The sequence below is a fragment of the Lithobates pipiens genome, unplaced genomic scaffold, assembly GCF_037356315.1.
Source record: "Lithobates pipiens isolate NorthernLeopardFrog02 unplaced genomic scaffold, aLitPip1_a1.2 Scaffold_22, whole genome shotgun sequence".
NCBI lineage: Eukaryota > Metazoa > Chordata > Amphibia > Anura > Ranidae > Lithobates > Lithobates pipiens.
In genome coordinates, this window is record NW_027507784.1 from 180,385,706 (window position 1) to 180,403,634 (window position 17,929).

The 17,929-nt window shown below is 40.3% G+C and overlaps 1 protein-coding gene across 1 annotated transcript in view; it reads left to right on the plus strand.

Moving 5' to 3' along the window:
• WDR75 (WD repeat domain 75) overlaps positions 1 to 17,929 on the plus strand; it is a 125,803-nt gene that overhangs the window by 61,225 nt on the left and 46,649 nt on the right. The window contains exons 16-17 of the mRNA XM_077448699.1: positions 6,340 to 6,435; positions 13,290 to 13,459. Coding sequence (XP_077304825.1) covers positions 6,340 to 6,435; positions 13,290 to 13,459 — 266 coding nt within the window. The remainder of the gene's footprint in view (positions 1 to 6,339; positions 6,436 to 13,289; positions 13,460 to 17,929) is intronic.

Here is a 17,929-nt window from a genome sequence, read left to right on the forward strand (position 1 = left end):
AGCTTTTTTTTCTTTGGGAGCCTACTGAGTTTGTTCACCATGTCTGTAGTGATGGAATAACCTTACCTTGCTTGTGGAAAGTTCCTTAAATAACTTTGCAGACTAATCAAAAATGAATCCATCTATGATGTGTTTGCTTATTCAGAATATTCTTGGTATTAAAAATATGGTTTATTTTGGACATGTTAATGTACAAGGTAGGCCATCGGATACTTCAAAATGGTGCTGACTAGCCAAGAAATGTAGGTGTCTTATTTTGTTTCAAACCTTTAGTGTTGCCACAGCTGTGTGATTGGCTCCACATCACATCACAAAATTACATAAAATTGCTGTTTCTGGTGTTTTGTGACGACAGTACATGATTTTTTATTTTTTATAGCATAATCTTTGGTTTTTGAGTCAGCTTTTGCAAAGCTCTGTGGAATGTTTTACCTGTGTCAGCATATTTTAAGGTGTTGTGCTTGTTCAGTGCAATTCCGGATATACATTGGCAATAACTAGACAATGTTTTTGTAACCTATACTAAGCCAATTCCTGGTTTGTCATATATACAGGTTATATTGTTTAAAAAATAAAATAAAAAAAATAAAATAAAAAAAAATATATATATATATGTATATAATAAATCTATATATGTATATATAAATTATAATTTTTTTTTTATTTTTTTACATTTGGCAACAGTCTGTTTTCAGTGCTCGAGATTTCTTATTTGAGATGTTCTAAATTTTGAATATTAGGCAACTTAAAGGATCAACCAGGTATTTTAGATGATATATGTGGCCGTTATAGGTGGCCAAACATCCTGGGAAGGTGCATTAACCGCTTGTGGATCAGCCGGCCCAGTTTCACTGAGGCAGGTTGGCTCCGCTGTGCGAAATCACATTATTTTGTGTGATATCGCAAGGCAGGTGCGCGCACTGTGAGCTCTGCGAGTCCGACTGCCGGTCCCGCAGACTCGATGTCCACGGGGATACCCGCGATCGTCTCACGGAGAGAGAGAGAAAACAGAGAAATGCTAATGTAAACAAGTGATCCGTGTAGTGTTACACACAGCCCCCACATAGTTAGAATAACTCCCTAGGACACCCTTAACCTCTGCAGCACCCTCTCCTGGTCAACACCTTCACTGCCAGTCACATTTACAGAGTAGTGCATTTTTAATGGCTTTATAAATGAGAATGGTCCCAAAATAGCAGCAAAAGTGTCCGATGTGTCCACCATAATGTCGCAGTCACGATATAAAATCACTGATCGCCGCCATTACTAGTAAAAAAAAATTATAAATCAAAATGCCATAAAACCATCCCCTATTTTGTAGAATAACTTTTTGCGCAAACCAATCAAACGCTTATTGCTATTTTTTTTTTTTTCTTTTTCTTTTTCTTTTACCAGAAATGTGTAGAAGAAAACATATCGGCCTAAACTGAGGGGGGAAAAAACGTTTTTTGGGGGATATTTATTATAGCAAAAAGTAAAAAATAATAAGTTTTTTTTTTTTTTTTTTTTTTTAAACATTGTCGCTCTTTTTTTGCTTATAGCACAAAAAATAAAAACAGCAGGGGTGATCAAATACCACCAAAAGAGAGCTCTATTGGGGAAAAAGGGACGTTCATTTTGTTTGGGAGCCACATCACATGACCACGCAATTGTCAGTTAAAGCAACACAGTGCCGAATTGCAAAAAAAAAAACTCTCTGGTCTTTGGCCAGCCAAATGCTCCGCGGCTGAAATGGTTAATCAGAATACGTTTGTGTGATGGAGGATCATTTCACTTTGCTTGCTGGCAGAGAAGTTCTCTTTGAAGATTTATTTCTGAAAACTGTTAAAAAAAAAAAAAGTTCTATTTAAGAAATTCTCTTTATGGAGTTATCACATATATGGACTTTAAGTGTGTGTGTGTAATATACAGTGCCTTGCGAAAGTATTCGGCCCCCTTGAACTTTTCAACCTTTTGCCACATTTCAGGCTTCAAACATAAAGATATAACATTTTTATTTTTTGTGAAGAATCGCCAACAAGTGGGACACAATTGTGAAGTGGAACGAAATCTATTGGATTTTTTAAACTTTTTTAACTAATAAAAAAATTAAAAGTGGGGCGTGCAAAATTATTCGGCCTCCTTGCATTAATACTTTGTAGAGCCACCTTTTGCTGCGATTACAGCTGCAAGTTGCTTGGGGTATGTCTCTATCAGTTTTGTACATTGAGAGACTGAAATTCTTGCCCATTCTTCCTTGCAAAACAGCTCTAGCTCAGTGAGGTTGGATGGAGAGCGTTTGTGAACAGCAGTTTTCAGCTCTTTCCACAGATTCTCGATTGGATTCAGGTCTGGACTTTGACTTGGCCATTCTAACACCTGGATACGTTTATTTGTGAACCATTCCTTTGTAGATTTTGCTGTATGTTTGGGATCATTGTCTTGTTGGAAGATAAATCTCCGTCCCAGTTTCAGGTCTTTTGCAGACTCCCAACAGGTTTTCATACAGAATGGTCCTGTATTTGGCTGCATCCATCTTCCCTTCAATTTTAACCATCTTCCCTGTCCCTGCTGAAGAAAAGCAGGCCCAAACCATGATGCTGCCACCACCATGTTTGACAGTGGGGATGGTGTGTTGAGGGTGATGAGCTGTGTTGCTTTTACGCCAAACATATAGTTTTGCATTGTGGGCAAAAAGTTCGATTTTGGTTTCATCTGACCAGGGCACTTTCTTCCACATGTTTGGTGTGTCTCCCAGGTGGCTTGTGGCAAACTTTAGACGAGACTTTTTATGGATATCTTTGAGAAATGGCTTTCTTCTTGCCACTCTTCCATAAAGGCCAGATTTGTGCAGTGTACGACTGATTGTTGTCCTATGGACAGACTCTCCCACCTCAGCTCTAGTGCTCTGCAGTTCATCCAGAGTGATCATGGGCCTCTTGGCTGCATCTTTGATCAGTCTTCTCCTTGTCTGAGCTGAAAGTTTAGAGGGACGGCCAGGTCTTGGTAGATTTGCAGTGGTCTGATACTCCTTCCATTTCAAAATGATCGCTTGCACAGTGCTCCTTGGGATGTTTAAAGCTTGGGAAATCTTTTTGTATCCAAATCCGGCTTTAAACTACTCCACAACAGTATTACGGACCTGCCTGGTGTGTTCCTTGGTCTTCATGATGCTCTCTGCGCTTTCAACAGAACCCTGAGACTATCACAGAGCAGGTGCATTTATACAGAGACTTGATTACACACAGGTGGATTCTATTTATCACCATCAGTCATTTAGGACAACATTGGATCATTCAGAGATCCTCGCTGAACTTCTGGAGTGAGTTTGCTGCACTGAAAGTAAAGGGGCCGAATAATTTTGCACGCACCACTTTTCAGTTTTTTATTTGCTAAAAAAGTTTAAAATATCCAATAGATTTTGTTCCACTTCACAATTGTGTCCCACTTGTTGGTGATTCTTCACAAAAAATTTAAATTTTATATCTTTATGTTTGAAGCCTGAAATGTGGCAAAAGGTTGAAAAGTTCAAGGGGGCCGAATACTTTCCCAAGGCACTGTGTATATGTGTATGTATGTATGTATGTATATATATATATATATATATATATATATATATATATATATATATTAGAGGTCGACCGATATGGGTTTTTCTCTGGCCGATGCCGATATTTAGAAATCATGGCGGCCGGTAGCTGATATATGATGCCGATTTTTTTTTTTTATTTTTTTTTAATCCCCCTTGATCTCATAAAATCTAACACACCTTTCCCACTGGGACATTTTTCAGGCGCTTTTGAGCTAAAAATAGCGCCTGTAAAGTGCCTGCAAAACGGCTCCCCTGCAGTCTGTGTGAAAGACAGAGTGCTTTCACACTGGGTGCCCGTTCACACAGGGGCGACACGACTTGCAGCGCGACTCACAGATGCGACCTGCATACGACTTCAGCAGCGACTTGCAAAACGACGACTGTATAGAAGTCAATGCAAGTCGCCTGAAGTCGCCCCAAAAATAGTACAGGAACCTTTTTCTAAGTCGGAGCGACTTGAGTCGCTCCTATTAGAACGGTTCCATAGTACAGAACAGAGCGTGACTTGTCAGGCGACTTAGCGGTAGTGTGAACGGGCACTAAGGCGATGCACTGGCAGGATCTTAAAAAAAGTCCTGCAAGCAGCACGTTTGGAGTGGTGTATACCACTCCTCCACCACTCCTGCCCATTGATATGAATGGGCACCACTGCCGAAGCGCATGCAATGCGATTTGGCAGCGGTGCTTCACGGGCGCATTTAACCTCTTCCTCTGCCGCTAGCTGGGTTTTATGTGCCCCACTAGCAGCCAAATAGCGCCGCTAAAATGATGGTAAAGAGCCGCTAAAACATGCAGCGTTTTACCATCAACGCCTGCCTGCTCCAGTGTGAAAGCGGCCTTCATAAGTGATACAGAAAATTTCTTACATTTAAACATTTATTAAACAAAACAAACCTCCAATCAGTTTACTTGTATGTATGATTTAGATAAAAAAAAAAAACCTATATATTAACCACTACAATACAGGGCACTTTCGCCCCCTTCCTTCCCAGCCCAATTTTCAGCTTTCATCGCTCTAGCGCTTTTAGTGACAATTGCACGGTCATGCTACACTGTACTCAAATGAAATTTTTATCATTTTGTTCGCACAAATAGAGCTTTATTTTGGTGGTATTTATTCACGACTCCGTTTTTTATTTTTTGCGATATAAGCGCAAAAAAAGCGGAAATTTGGAAAAAAAACAATATTTTCTTTTTTCTATTTTAAAAGAAATCCAATAAAATCTAATTTTGTCATAAATTTAAGCCAAAATGTATTCTGCTACATGTTTTTGGTAAAAAAAATTCTGTTAAGTGTATAATAATTGGTTTGTGTGATCACGGACATATGTACGCAAATGATCATGTACATATGTGTGCAGGTGATCACGTACATATGTGTGCAGATAATCATTGGGACATGTGATTTTAGTGGGACATATGTGGGGGACATGTTTTTATTAGTAGGGACATGTGTTTTATTATTTGGGGACATGTGTGTTTTGGGGACATATGTGGTGTGTTGTGTGTTTACATTAGACTGGTGATCAGTGAGTAAAAAGCTGTAAAAAACAGCTCATACTCACTGATCATCAGCCGGCTGCTCCTCTCCTCAGCGATGACTTCTGTGTGAGGAGTGGAGGAGCCGATTGCCTAGCAACCAGCTGTTTGTTTACATCACATGACGGCCCGTGATTGACACGGCCGTCATGTGATCAGGAGGGCCAATCACAGAGCCCTCCTGCCGATCTGAGATGTGCCGTGTCCGGGTGACACGAGCACATCGGGATCGCGCCGCTGCGCGGGCACGCGCGTGCGATCCTGCTCCTTCTGAAGGACGTTCCTATCAGAAGTAGACGGCTCCCACCCGGCCGTATATATGCATTGGCTGGGTGGGAAGTGGTTAAATAAAAACAGGTAGTCAAAACTTTTGGACGAAAAAAAAATGGGCTAACTTTACTGTTTTTAATTTTTTTTTTTTTTTTTTTTTTAAATAGTGTATTTTTTTTCCCAAAAAAAATGCATTTGAAAGACCTCTGTGCAAATGCCGTGTGACATAAAATATTGCAACAACCGCTATTTTATTCCCTAGGATCTCTGCTAAAAAAAAATATATATAATTTTTGGGGGTCTAAGTGATTTTCTGGCAGAAAATACAGGATTTTTTGTAAGCAACAAGTGTCAGAAAAGATTTAGTCTTTAAATGGTTAAACTGAGAACTTCTACACACAGAGATGATTTCATTCATTCAAGTGTAAACATTGTATATTTTTGTTCTTTTCTTGGCAGACTGCCCAGAGAGGAGGAAAGTCGTTTCTATGACGACTCAGGCAACTTACACTGACTTCTATTACAGAAGTCATTTCCAAGTCCCTCTGTTCTAAATCGGCCTTTTTATCAGCACAATCGGCCGATGCCGATTAATTAAAAAACGGCAAATATCAGCTGATATATCGGCCGACCTCTAATATATATATATATATATATATATATATATATATAAATTTTGGAGTGTTTTTCTCCTCTTACATGGACTTTATTTTCTTCACAATATTCATGTTTTTTTCACTTGATTTAGTGTTTTCATTTAAATTGCTCACATATCTCTGAGCGCTACACTTTTTTTTTTTTTTTTTTATATGTATTATTGATGTCTATCTATTTTAAAGTTGTTAATGGAAACTTCAGAAAAGTGAAGGTTGGATCATAGATTAAACTTGCTGACTTCTTATTTCTGCCAAATTTTGTCCACCTCTGTGTATGCTCATTTCCAAATATTGGTTTTGCAGTGGCATGGAGGGCTCAGATTGATGCTACAGTTCTTCAGCCGGATGTACTCTCAGAAAATATTGCTGCTTTCTCCTTTGCTTCTGGAGGCTCAAACTGTAAGTGGGCATCTTGTTTTATGAAATGTGAAATTTTAAAGAAAAATTCCTCTACTGTCCTATTCATGCCTTTCTGTTCAATAGGAGACTAAGGGACATAAATTTATTCATAATACATTTCAAATTAAGTACTCTGAAATATGTTAACACTAATGAAATAATCTTCAGTATATCAGTAAATCACTATATCATTTATTAAAGTAGAACGATAGGCAAAACTTTTTTTTTGTTTTGGCTAGTGTAAGGGAGGGTATTAACCCCTGCTGATTTATTTTTTGGCATCTGTGCCTCATTGGGGAGATTTCACTTCTTGTCCCATAGCCACAACTGGAAGTGAGTGGAAATCCCTGCAAATTAAGGAATCCCTTGGAGATCCTCCGGCCATGAGAACTAGTGTCCCCATTAGAACATTTCCCCTCTAATACTTTTCCGGGGACAATCCAAAATGTTCTTTTTACTTTCACTTTCAATGCTAATGGTAATTAGGATAAATAGAGAGGGTGAATCTCCATTATCAGAAGCACAACGAGCAATACAAACTGTTAGGTGTTCTAATTCATCTCCACGCTAGCCAAAAAAATAAAGTGTTAGTCCTACTATAAGGGTTGTTTGGCGTGGCATCCTGCAAGATTTCACACAGCTTTTTTTAAATTTAAGAAGAATTTTATTGAAAGAACAATAAATGATAAACAGCACAGTATGCAAGCTCATATACATATACGTCTTCAACCTTTGGTATGTATCACTAAATCACATCATTTTGTAAATGATGGGTAACCACTCTTGGGTAAGGCTAGGCTGCTGCCTCCCCTAGGGGCTCCCCTAGTGAAGCGCCAAACAGAAAAAAATATATATATACAGGGGTGGGTGGTGCTGCCTGTCGCCTGTAGAATAACCTCCAGTGATAATAAACCATATGAAAGTGCAAGTGTTAATTGAAACTCAGTGTAATGTGTACTGGAGTAGAGGAAAAACGACTAACCACGTGAAGCTGCTGGTTAGACCCAAGTGTGTTGTGCACTAAGTAGATTATTAAGGTCACCTTGCTAAACTATCACACCAAGTGTAAACTGCAATCGCTACCCCTGTGTAGAATTTCTTAGCAGGTCCCTATATGTGTATCCAGAAAGGTGACTGTATAAAAAAATCAATCCAATATGAAAACTTCATATACCAAAAAACACGTATTGTAATACTCCTATATGTAGGGTATCCTAGATCTCTACGCGTGTATCCAAAAGTGCATAGAGAGTTAAATATATGTGTAAATAAATCAACTGAAATATCATGTGAGTTGGTCAAAGAGGTAAAGTCTCATGTGCAAAATCACAAATGCTGGTATAAAAGTCTAATTAGGTGCTAATTATATGTGAAGCAATCCAAAGTGACTTGTGCAGAAATCATTCATAGGTCAAATCATGTGCAAACAGCGTGAAGTGATGTTCGTGCTCCCCTTCAGTCCCCCACTCACTAGATCCTCATACCCCTACAGGGGTAGATCGCAAAAAGTGGGGAAATGTCTGGAACTGTCCTCCTCCTTGGTGTATCAGACCCTGGGATGTCCGGACCTTATGTTCCTGCTGGGGTGAGCAGCGATGAGCGTGAACGCAAGCTCCTGGATGGTCGCCTTCTCCGTGGCACCTCAAGACCGTGGGATATCCTCGTGTGTATGGAAGAGATGGGCATGCATAGTGTAATTCCGTAAACGTTTCCAAATTTATTAGAAATAAGTAAAAGTACGATACAGCAAAGCCAGTTGCCCAATTCGCGTTGTTAACACAGTACAGAGAAATCCTAATCAGCACGCGTTCCACCGGTCTGAACGCCACAAGCCGGAAGTGACGTGGGTGCATACTAGTCTCTGCCTTACACTTTTCGTCATAGGAGGTCGCTGAGCTGGTGCCGTCTTGGTACAGCTCACGTCATTTATAGCAGGTGGTAGTGCAGTATCCGCCCCCCCCGTAATTAGGTGGTGAGGCCAGTATAATGTGAAAACCTTGTAGCCAAACACATCCTAAGGGATGTGAGCATAATAGAGGAGTTATATGTAACGTAACATTACATGTAAAAAATAGAATATACCCTAAAAATGTATTAACTTTTTTTTTTTTTTTTTTTTTCAAAGAACCTCTATCCCTTTTATAACCTAAAGTTATTTGTGGGTGAGGCATACAAATAGAGGCATGGTATAGAAACCACATAGGACATATTTGTTATTATGGTGGTTTAAATTCCATCAGGCCCAGTTGAATATGGTCTGGGTCTGATGAGGTGGGTATTGTTTAAACATTATAAATTGGAGTCTAGGTTGGTGATATTGTGGAAGAAATCGCTAGAAAAAAAGCACATAAAATGAAGCAAAAAAAAAAAGGATCAGTTAAGGGGGTAACTTCAATATTGGTTGTTCTAAACTCCCATTGGATGTGGTTTAGAGAGGTCAGTAGTTGGATATGAAGCAGTTGAGGTCGATTTCCAGATTCAGGCCCCCAGGCGCCAAAGACCCTAGCCTGTATATCCACCTTGTTTTATTGTGTGAGACCTGGATCTTTTTGTTACCCCCCCCCCTCCAGTGATCCTTAATCTGGTCTATACCATAAAAGATCAGGCCAGTGGGGTCTCTGTGGTGTACTACTTTGAAATATCTGGAAAGGTTATGTTTTGGGAATGCTTTTCTTATATTATTGATGTGCTCGCTAAATCTCACAAATAGAGGTTGGGTGGTTCTCCCTACGTATTGGAGGGGACATGGGTACTTGTACATGTAATTACTTCTCTTATTTTGTATTCCCTATTGTTGACCCTGGATTTAAAGGATCTACAAAAAGGGAGGGAATGTATATCTCCATATACTGGGACTTTAAATGAAACGCACAAGGAAGGGGGGTAGTGCGTCTCCATCCCTATTCTAAATTCAAAAGACAAAACGAGTGTGGGACTTTAAATGAAGCAGGCTCAAAAGCAATGTAAGAGTAGAAATGTTATTAGTTATACATGAATGTCAGGGAGCGTTTATGTGACAAATGAGTGTTCAATACATGTACAGACATTACATCCTAGTAAACATGATATAGAACTTAATTATCATAACGGGGAAAAAGATTTATACAAATTTCATAGAAATAGTACGGTAATATTATAGAATTCATAAAAATGTTGTAAAAAATTATGGAAATGTGAGGGATTGCATCCCCAATAGCTTGACACATTTCGTTGGTAAACCGACTCATCAGGACCGACTATATAATGTCTGTAAATAATGAATAATAACAGATGTTCTAAATGAAAAAGCCCATAGTATGAGAAATATATATACATTTTATATAGAAAAAAGATGGTCAAGTCCACAGAACTTAGACCCCATAGGAATGCTGAGCATGAGTTGTCCCGGTGTGCATGAGTCGCCACATCAAGCCTCCCCCAGGAGCTGAGGCGCAGAGAGTCCGCCCAGAGCACCCGACCCACAATGAGAAGCCCCCAGCCAGCAGACAAATAGAGTAATTGGAGTACTATGCCGGTAATGGCCAGTAGAACCTATAAGATAAATAAAAGGTATTTTTTATGATAAACCCGGTAGCACTGCCAAACACCAAAGAAATAAAATACACGGAGAAAGAAAAGTGAAAAAGCGTGACGTGACAGTGCACAGATGGAGCCAGTAAAGCAACCAACTAAAATATGTGCAAAGAAGACTACATAAGAGTAAAGCAATACAAAGTGAAGAAAATATATATGGACTAAGAGAAATGAAGGATGGTCAAGTGACCATATACAATCGTATTAAGTGATGATCATAGAAGATCAGCATCAGTATAATAGAAACATGGTGAAAAAAGGAAGTATATGAAGAAACCATAGTTTATATAAGTACACCTAAATAGTGGATATCAAGCCTATGTGTGATATGAGGCAGGCAGTGCAAACTGGTCATCTAGTCAGCTGTAAATGGGGATCCCCAAGCCGGCCGGCCAAATAGGGCGGATGTGCGCCAACGTCACGCGAGCATGATGACGAGCGGGAGCTGTCCAGCTGCCAAAACTACACTCCTGCCAAACATCAGCTGGATGGAAAAATGCCATAGTAACCAAGCGGTGCTCACTGAGGTTGTCACTGGTGCGGCATGAGCGTGACGTCGATACGCACAAGACTGTCCGCCCCATGTCACCTAATCAAACCTATGGGTGGCAGGGGGCGGCGTCTGGGGCGAATTGCAACTCCCGGGGAGGAGAAGACAAGGGGCAACCAAAGCAAAGCAGGCACGATGAAGAGCATCCGCTAGGGGTGAAAGAACTGCGGAACATAAATGTATGAAAAATAGGTCACACATAGAAAAAAATATACGCATCACAATTGTGTATAATTAGCAAATACCATCTAGAGGGTAGGAATCATGAAATTTAAAGGACTCTCTTTTCCGTGTTTGTTTTTTATTGTTTGTTTTTGGGGTTTTTTTTGACACCTGAAAAACCCTTTCCTTCCTGAAAAAGTTAACATTAACATTATGGACTAGATAGCACTCTATCTTCTTTCAAGATAGCCAATGTTTTTTAATGATACATTCAATTGCTTGGTATTGTGTATTAAAATTAGTAATAAAGGCCACATCTGTATAGGTCTCCATTTTCTTCTCTTTCTTTGTCTTTATTTCAGTTTTTAGATCAACCAAGTTCCTTTTTTGATAACCTTTTTTTCTTCAGACTTTTTAATTGGGGTATCGGCTTGTGCGTTAATCTCCCAGAGTATGGCGGTTCCTTCTTAATCTTAACATTTGCCCCTTGGGGATGTTCCCCTTCCATTTAGGGTGGTGGTAGCTAGATCTATATATCTCAGATATAGCTTAATCTGGGGTATTCCCTTCTCATAGATGTACTTTCTTTCCTACATATTTATGAGAAGGTTGGCTATACTGGGGGCATAACGTGTCCACATAGCCATACCTTTAGTTTGGACGAAGTAGCTTTTCTTATACCAGAAATAATTGCTTTCCATAGCTGATTGGAGGGGGGCACAAATATCACTTCACCCTGTTTGCACAGGATTTGACCTATGAATGATTTCTGCACAAGTCACTTTGGATTGCTTCAGATATAATTAGCACCACAGATTGGACTTTTATACCAGTATTTGTGATTATTTTTCGCATGAGACTTTACCTCTTTGACAAACTCACATGACTTTTCAGTTGATTTATTTACACATTTTTTTTAACTCTCTATGTACTTTTGGATACATGGGTAGAGATCTAGGACACCCTACATATAGGAGTATTCCGATACATGTTTTTTGGTATGTGAAGTTTTGATGTTCGATTAATTCTTTATACAGTCACCTTTCTGGATGCACATATAGGGACCTGCTAAGCAATGCCACACAGGGGTAGCTATTGTAGTTTACACCTGGTGTGATAATTTAGCAAGGTGACCTTAATAATGTACTTGGTGCAAAACATACTTGGATCTAACCAGCAGCTTCCTGTGGTTAGTGGGTTTTCATCACTAGGTCATTCTCCAGATGATGGGCAGCGCCACCTACTCCAGTACACATATTAGTGCTTGATTTCAGTACACATTACACTGTGGTTCAATTAGCACTTGCACTTTCACGTGGTTAGTCATCATTGGAGGTTACTGGTACTCTCTCTAGGTGACAGGCAGCGCCACCCATCCCGGCATTTTTTACTAAATCGCATAAACTCATTACATCCGCATACTATTTGGATCAAACACAAAAATAATCAAACCGTAGATTTCTGTGAATGATGGAGATCCCGGGTGGAATGCACATTCCTGTGACTATCATGTCGCCTCTACAATAGTAGACAGTACATAATTAGATCAGCCGGAGCTAGACCAGGTACGTCCAGCCAAGTTGCCCAAATTTTGTTGAATTTTTTTCAGTGTTTTTTTTTTATTTTTTTTCATCGCTGCAGTGTGAACCGAGCCTTACTGTTATAATCCAAAAGGCCTTGTCAGCTTTTAGAGTTTTTCTTACTGTATGTATGCCAGAACTTTTTTTTTTTTGTTGTTGTTAAAGTAGGGATGGGTTAAAATCTGGGCAGAACACTTTTGATGTGTTTGTCCCACTGGATAGATTCCCTTCCCTTTTTATATCCTGGATATGTAACAGAACAGTAACTGAGAGGAAGTCCCTCTAAACTGGACAACATTTCCATCTTAAAGAGTTTCATCGTATCAGCTGTTCCATATCTCTCTCTCGCCTATTGGTCTGATGACAACGCAAAATATTCTTCTTGGTGACATTGGTCACAGGGCAAATTAAGGGGGTGCATATGCCTGTGGAAAGATTTAAAAAAAAAAAAAAAAATAGAAATGTAAAATAAATAAATGACAAAACCTTGTGACTACAGGACCCACATGTATATGTACCGTTTAGTTTTCTCAAGCTCTGAGGAAGTCCTAAATACTGGAACCATTTTTAGCAGTGGCAAGAGCTGGCCTACTACTTTGTCTATCATTGGGCCAATAATTTCTATTCCCCATAGTGATTGTTCAATACATAACTGGGAAAGGGGCAGCTTTTGACACTGCTAGGAAATGTTGGTTTTTGCATATTGTTCTCATTATTTTGAGCTGCTGGAGAAGATGGGAAATGTAAAAGTAAATATACATAAATATTTAAATATAAAAGCATGCATTTCTGCATGTTGGTCCATTTCCCAGAGAGATTAATTTACTGACATTAAGCAGTGATTTGTGGGCAATGACCCTGTTGCCAACCAAAAGTGAAGGTGAATGTAAAAACAAAATCTTTAAAATGAATAGTTTGCAATAAGTTATTAAATATGATTTCTGTGGGTATTGTAATACTAATTTACTTTGACAAATTTATTGTTTCAGTGTTCATATTCAGTCCTACGGATCCTATGCCCCTATATGTCCATGAGAATGTCTGCAAAGACCATGTTCAGTCTTCTGTGTTTGTGCCAAGGATTGTGCCTGCATCTGTATCTTTGGTAAAGCACAGCTGGCTTGTCAAATCTCAGCTTTATTTCCTCACAGAATCTCAGGTAATGGAGTAACTGATTATTTCTGTACAGTGCTGGGCAAATCACACAAATCTGAGAATCATTTTTTTCTCAAGACCTCGTTTACACAGGTGGCTGTAAAAACATGTGTTTGAGCTGCAGTTTTACCTTACAGCCACTCGCCTAAAAGATGACACACAGCTGGAGAGGATTGCATACATGCTGTGGCTAGCTTAAAGCAGCTTTTTGACAGGCTGCGCCGCATATTAGGCTTGCAATAATTATCTAAACAATCTCAATGGGACCTCACTGCAACAGCAATCTAAACGCTCAACTCATTGTGGCACAGTAATCCCTTTGAAAATCCCTATTCGGCAAATAAACAGGCAAAAAAGAAAAAGACAAGCATTCAGAAGGCAGCAGTATTGCCTCATGAACTCCTACAAGTTGCTGCTTTACTGCCTTCTAAGCAGTGTTAATTTTGGCAGCAAATTTCAGTTTAGTTTTAGTCTTAGTCTTAGGACTAAAATGGCGTTTTAGTTTTAGTAAATCTCCAGTACATTTTAGGTGACTAAAATGTCCTATATTTTAGTCTACTAAAATCTCCAGTATATTTCAGTTGTCTAAAATCCAATGGGTGTAATTCAATTGTAATGCATTAGTTAACAATTCTCTACAATTTGCACACTATACTGCTGGAGTGAAAACTCGAATATGTTATTTATTATTACATTGAGATATGAACGTGCACTATAGGCCAGTGTTAATTTTGACGTCTAATTTCAATTTAGTTTTCGTCTTCGTCTTTTGACTGAAATGGCATTTTAATTTTAGTCGGATTTTAGTCTTCTCAGTTGTTTTAGTTGTATTTTAGTAGACTAAAATAGTAATTTAGTCGAATAAAATTAACACTGCTTCTGAGACACTATCCAACACAGATCGCTTTTCAGCGTGATGGTCGAAACTGCTGCACATGTAAATCTACACTTAGTGTTTTATAGATGTTTTTCCCTTAAAAAAAAAAAAAAATTCTTATCGTACATGACGGGACAGAGAGCCATAGTAGTTACTATGTGGGTTATAGGCCCCCTCCAGATGAAGGACACTGGCACGCCCTAAGTGCCCTCCCTATATAACCCCTCCCACTACTGGGAGTTCCTCAGTATTATTGCCGGTGTCTAAGGTGTTGGTCATGAGTAAAGATGTGCTGTGCTGAGCTCCACTGGAGCAGTCCTTGCTGGGGCTAGCCATGCTGACCGGATCCATTCAAAGTGTCTCTTCTGGCTAAATTGAATGGTACCTGGGCCTCGTATCAGAAGAAACTAGGTTTTGCCTGTGAATACTTCTCTTTTTAGAGAGATGGACCCCGGGAATCCAGTACTTTTTGGTAGTAAGGCAATAAAATTTTACTGGTGGGGTGCTGTTGCAGGTCCAGGATTGTGGGTTTCCTCAGGGATTCCCAGCTCCTGAAGGTTTAACAGAATGCACCGTGAAGGGTGAAGATTGGGTCTGTTGGTTTACTACAGAAAACCCTGTGGCGGGAAAGGTAAGTGGAGTTTTCTAAGAGATTTTTAGAATTTTCTTATGAATGACTACTTTTAAATTTAGTAAAATGTTGTCATGCCTATGTGTCACCACTGGGGCTGTATTGAGCACTCACCGCCTCATGCTGGAAACGGCGCTGTGTCAGTGAGTTGAAATGCTTCCTCCTCTAGCCAGACAGCAGGACCTCCAGTATGCTTTTCACCCCCCCCCCCCCTGTGCTGACAGTCTCCCCCTCTTGGGTTCGGAGCGCTCAGAGTTGTTCCTGTGGGGGGGGGGCAGAAAAACTAGCGCGAGCAGCGTGCGACTTGGCGGCTCTCCATTCTACAAGGAGGAGAATTTTTGGCATCCATCGACATCAGATGCCTATCTCCATGTGCCAATTTTTCCCGCTCATCAGAAATCGCGACGCTTCCCGGTTGAAAGTCGTCATTTTCAGTTTGTGGCTCTGCCTTTCAGTCTAGCCACCGCACATTCAGTGTTCAAAAAAGATCCTGGCCCTCCTTTAGCCAGGTTAAGGGCTCAGGGTATAACAATTCTAGCCTACCTAAACCATCTGCTCTTAGTAGATCAGTCAGTTACCTGTCTAAACCAAAGTTTAGTCTCAGCTATGAGTTACCTAGAATTCCTAGGCTGGATTATCAACCTAGAAAAATCCTCCTTAAAACCATCAAGGAAATTGCAGTACTTGGGGCCGATCATAGATACAGTTCGAAAGAAGGTATTCTTACCCCAGGGAATGATCAATTCCATAAAGCAACTGATTTGGCTTATCAAAACAAAGAGAAATCCTTCCATTCGGCTTTGCATGACATTGTTAGGAAAGATGGCGGCCTCCTTCGAGGCCATTCCTTATGCACAGTTTCATTCAAGACTGCTCCAAAACAGTATTCTGTCGACTTGGAACAAGAAGGTCCAGTCTTTGGACTTTCCAATGCACCTATCCCCCAAGGTGCATCAGAGCCTCACTTGGTTGATATCTGGCAACCTTCAACAGGGAAATCCTTTCTACCAGTATCCTGGAAAGTGGTAACAGCGGATGCCAGCCTTCTAGGCTGGGGAGCAGTCCTTGAAGCTTCTGTCCAGGGGAAGTGGTCTAAGTCACAAAGGACCTTGCCCATAAATATTCTAGAAATTCGGGCAGTACATCTGGCCCTAGAGGCCTGGACGCTCAGATTATGAAATTGTCCTGTCCGGATTCAATCTGACAATGCCACAGCTGTGGCCTACATCAATCACCAAGGGGGCACGAGAAGTCATGAAGCCCAAAAAGAAGTGAATCATGTTCTATCTAAGGCAAGGAATGTTGTTTTCTGCCCATCAGGGATTTTCATTCCAGGGATAGAAAATTGGCAGGCAAACTATTTGAGTCGACAACAGTTGTTCCCGGGAGAATGGTCCCTTCACCCTGACATCTTTCTGTCGATATGTCAAAGATGGGGTGTTCTGGACGTGGACCTGTTCATGTCCAGATTCAACAACAAGGTGGACAACTTTGTGTCAAGGACGAGGGATCCGCTGGCATGCGGAACAGACACCTTGGTCTTTCCTTGGGATCAATTTTCACTGATCTATATGTTTCCTTTGCCTCTGCTGCTTCCGTGCCTTCTTCGCAGGATCAAGCAGGAAGGGAAGGAGGTGATTCTGGTGATCCTGGCATGGCCCAGGGGATCTTGGTTTGCAAAGATCATAAAGATGGCGGTAGGGACCCTTGGACCCTGCCACTGTGGCCAGACCTTCTCGCGCAAGATCCGGTATTCCATCCTACCTTACAAACGCTGAATTTAACAGTGTGGCCATTGAAACCCATGTTCTAAAGGACCATGGGCTGTCTCCTTCAGTAGTGTCTACTTTGGTTAATGCTAGGAAGCTGGTCTCCAGAGTCATATACTATAGAGTTTGGAAAGCATATGTCTCCTGGTGTGAATCCAAAGGTTGACACACCAGAAAATGTCATAGATGGGATCCTTGAATTCGTATAGATGGTATTTGAAACTGGCCTTGAGTACTATCAAGGGCCAGGTCTCGGCCTTATCAGTATTTGTTTTAATGGCCTCTTGCTTCTCGCTCTCTGGTTCGTAACTTTATTCAGGGGGTAACACTAATTAATCCTCCCGTCAGAACACCCCTGAACCCTTGGGATTTGAATTTGGTCTTGGCTTTACAAAAACAGCCTTTTGAGCCTATACGGAATATTCCCTTGGTGGGCTTGATGAGGAAGATCATTTTTTTTTTTTTGGTTGCCATATCCTCTGCTAGAAGAGTATCAGAGTTGGTGGCTCTTTCTTGTAAAGAGCCATATTTGATTATTCATAAGTATAAGGCGGTATTACAGCCTCATCTTAGATTCCTACCAAAGTTAGTGACAGGTTTTCATGTAAACCAGGATATTGTACTACCTTCTTTTTTCCCAGAACCTCGATCTATGGAAGAAAGGTCACTACATTCCCTTGATGAAGTGAGAGCGGTCAAAGTCTATTTAAAGGTGACCGTGCAGATTCACAAAACAGATATTTTGTTTGTTTTGCCAGAAGGTCCTAAAAGAGGACGGGCAGCGTCAAAATCTACCATTTCCAAATGGATTTGTCAAGTGATTGTTCAAGCTTTTGGTCTAAAGAGGAAAATCCCTCCTTTTCATGTTAAAGGGCACTCCACCAGGTCTGTTAGTGCTTCTTGGGCAGTGCATCCCCAGGCCTCCATGGCTCAGATCTGCAAGGCCGCAACTTGGTCTTCAGTCCATACATTTACCAGATTCTATCAAATCAATGTAAAAGGTCATGAAGATATCACCTTTAGGCACAGTGTACTGCAGTATCCTCTAGTTTCTTAATGCCCTACATTTTGTTGTCTCCCTCCAGTTGCCATTGCTATGGGACATCCCACATAGTAACTACTATGGCTCTGTGTCCCGTGATGTACGATAAAAAAATAGGATTTTTATAACGGCTTACCTGTAAAATCCTTTTCTTT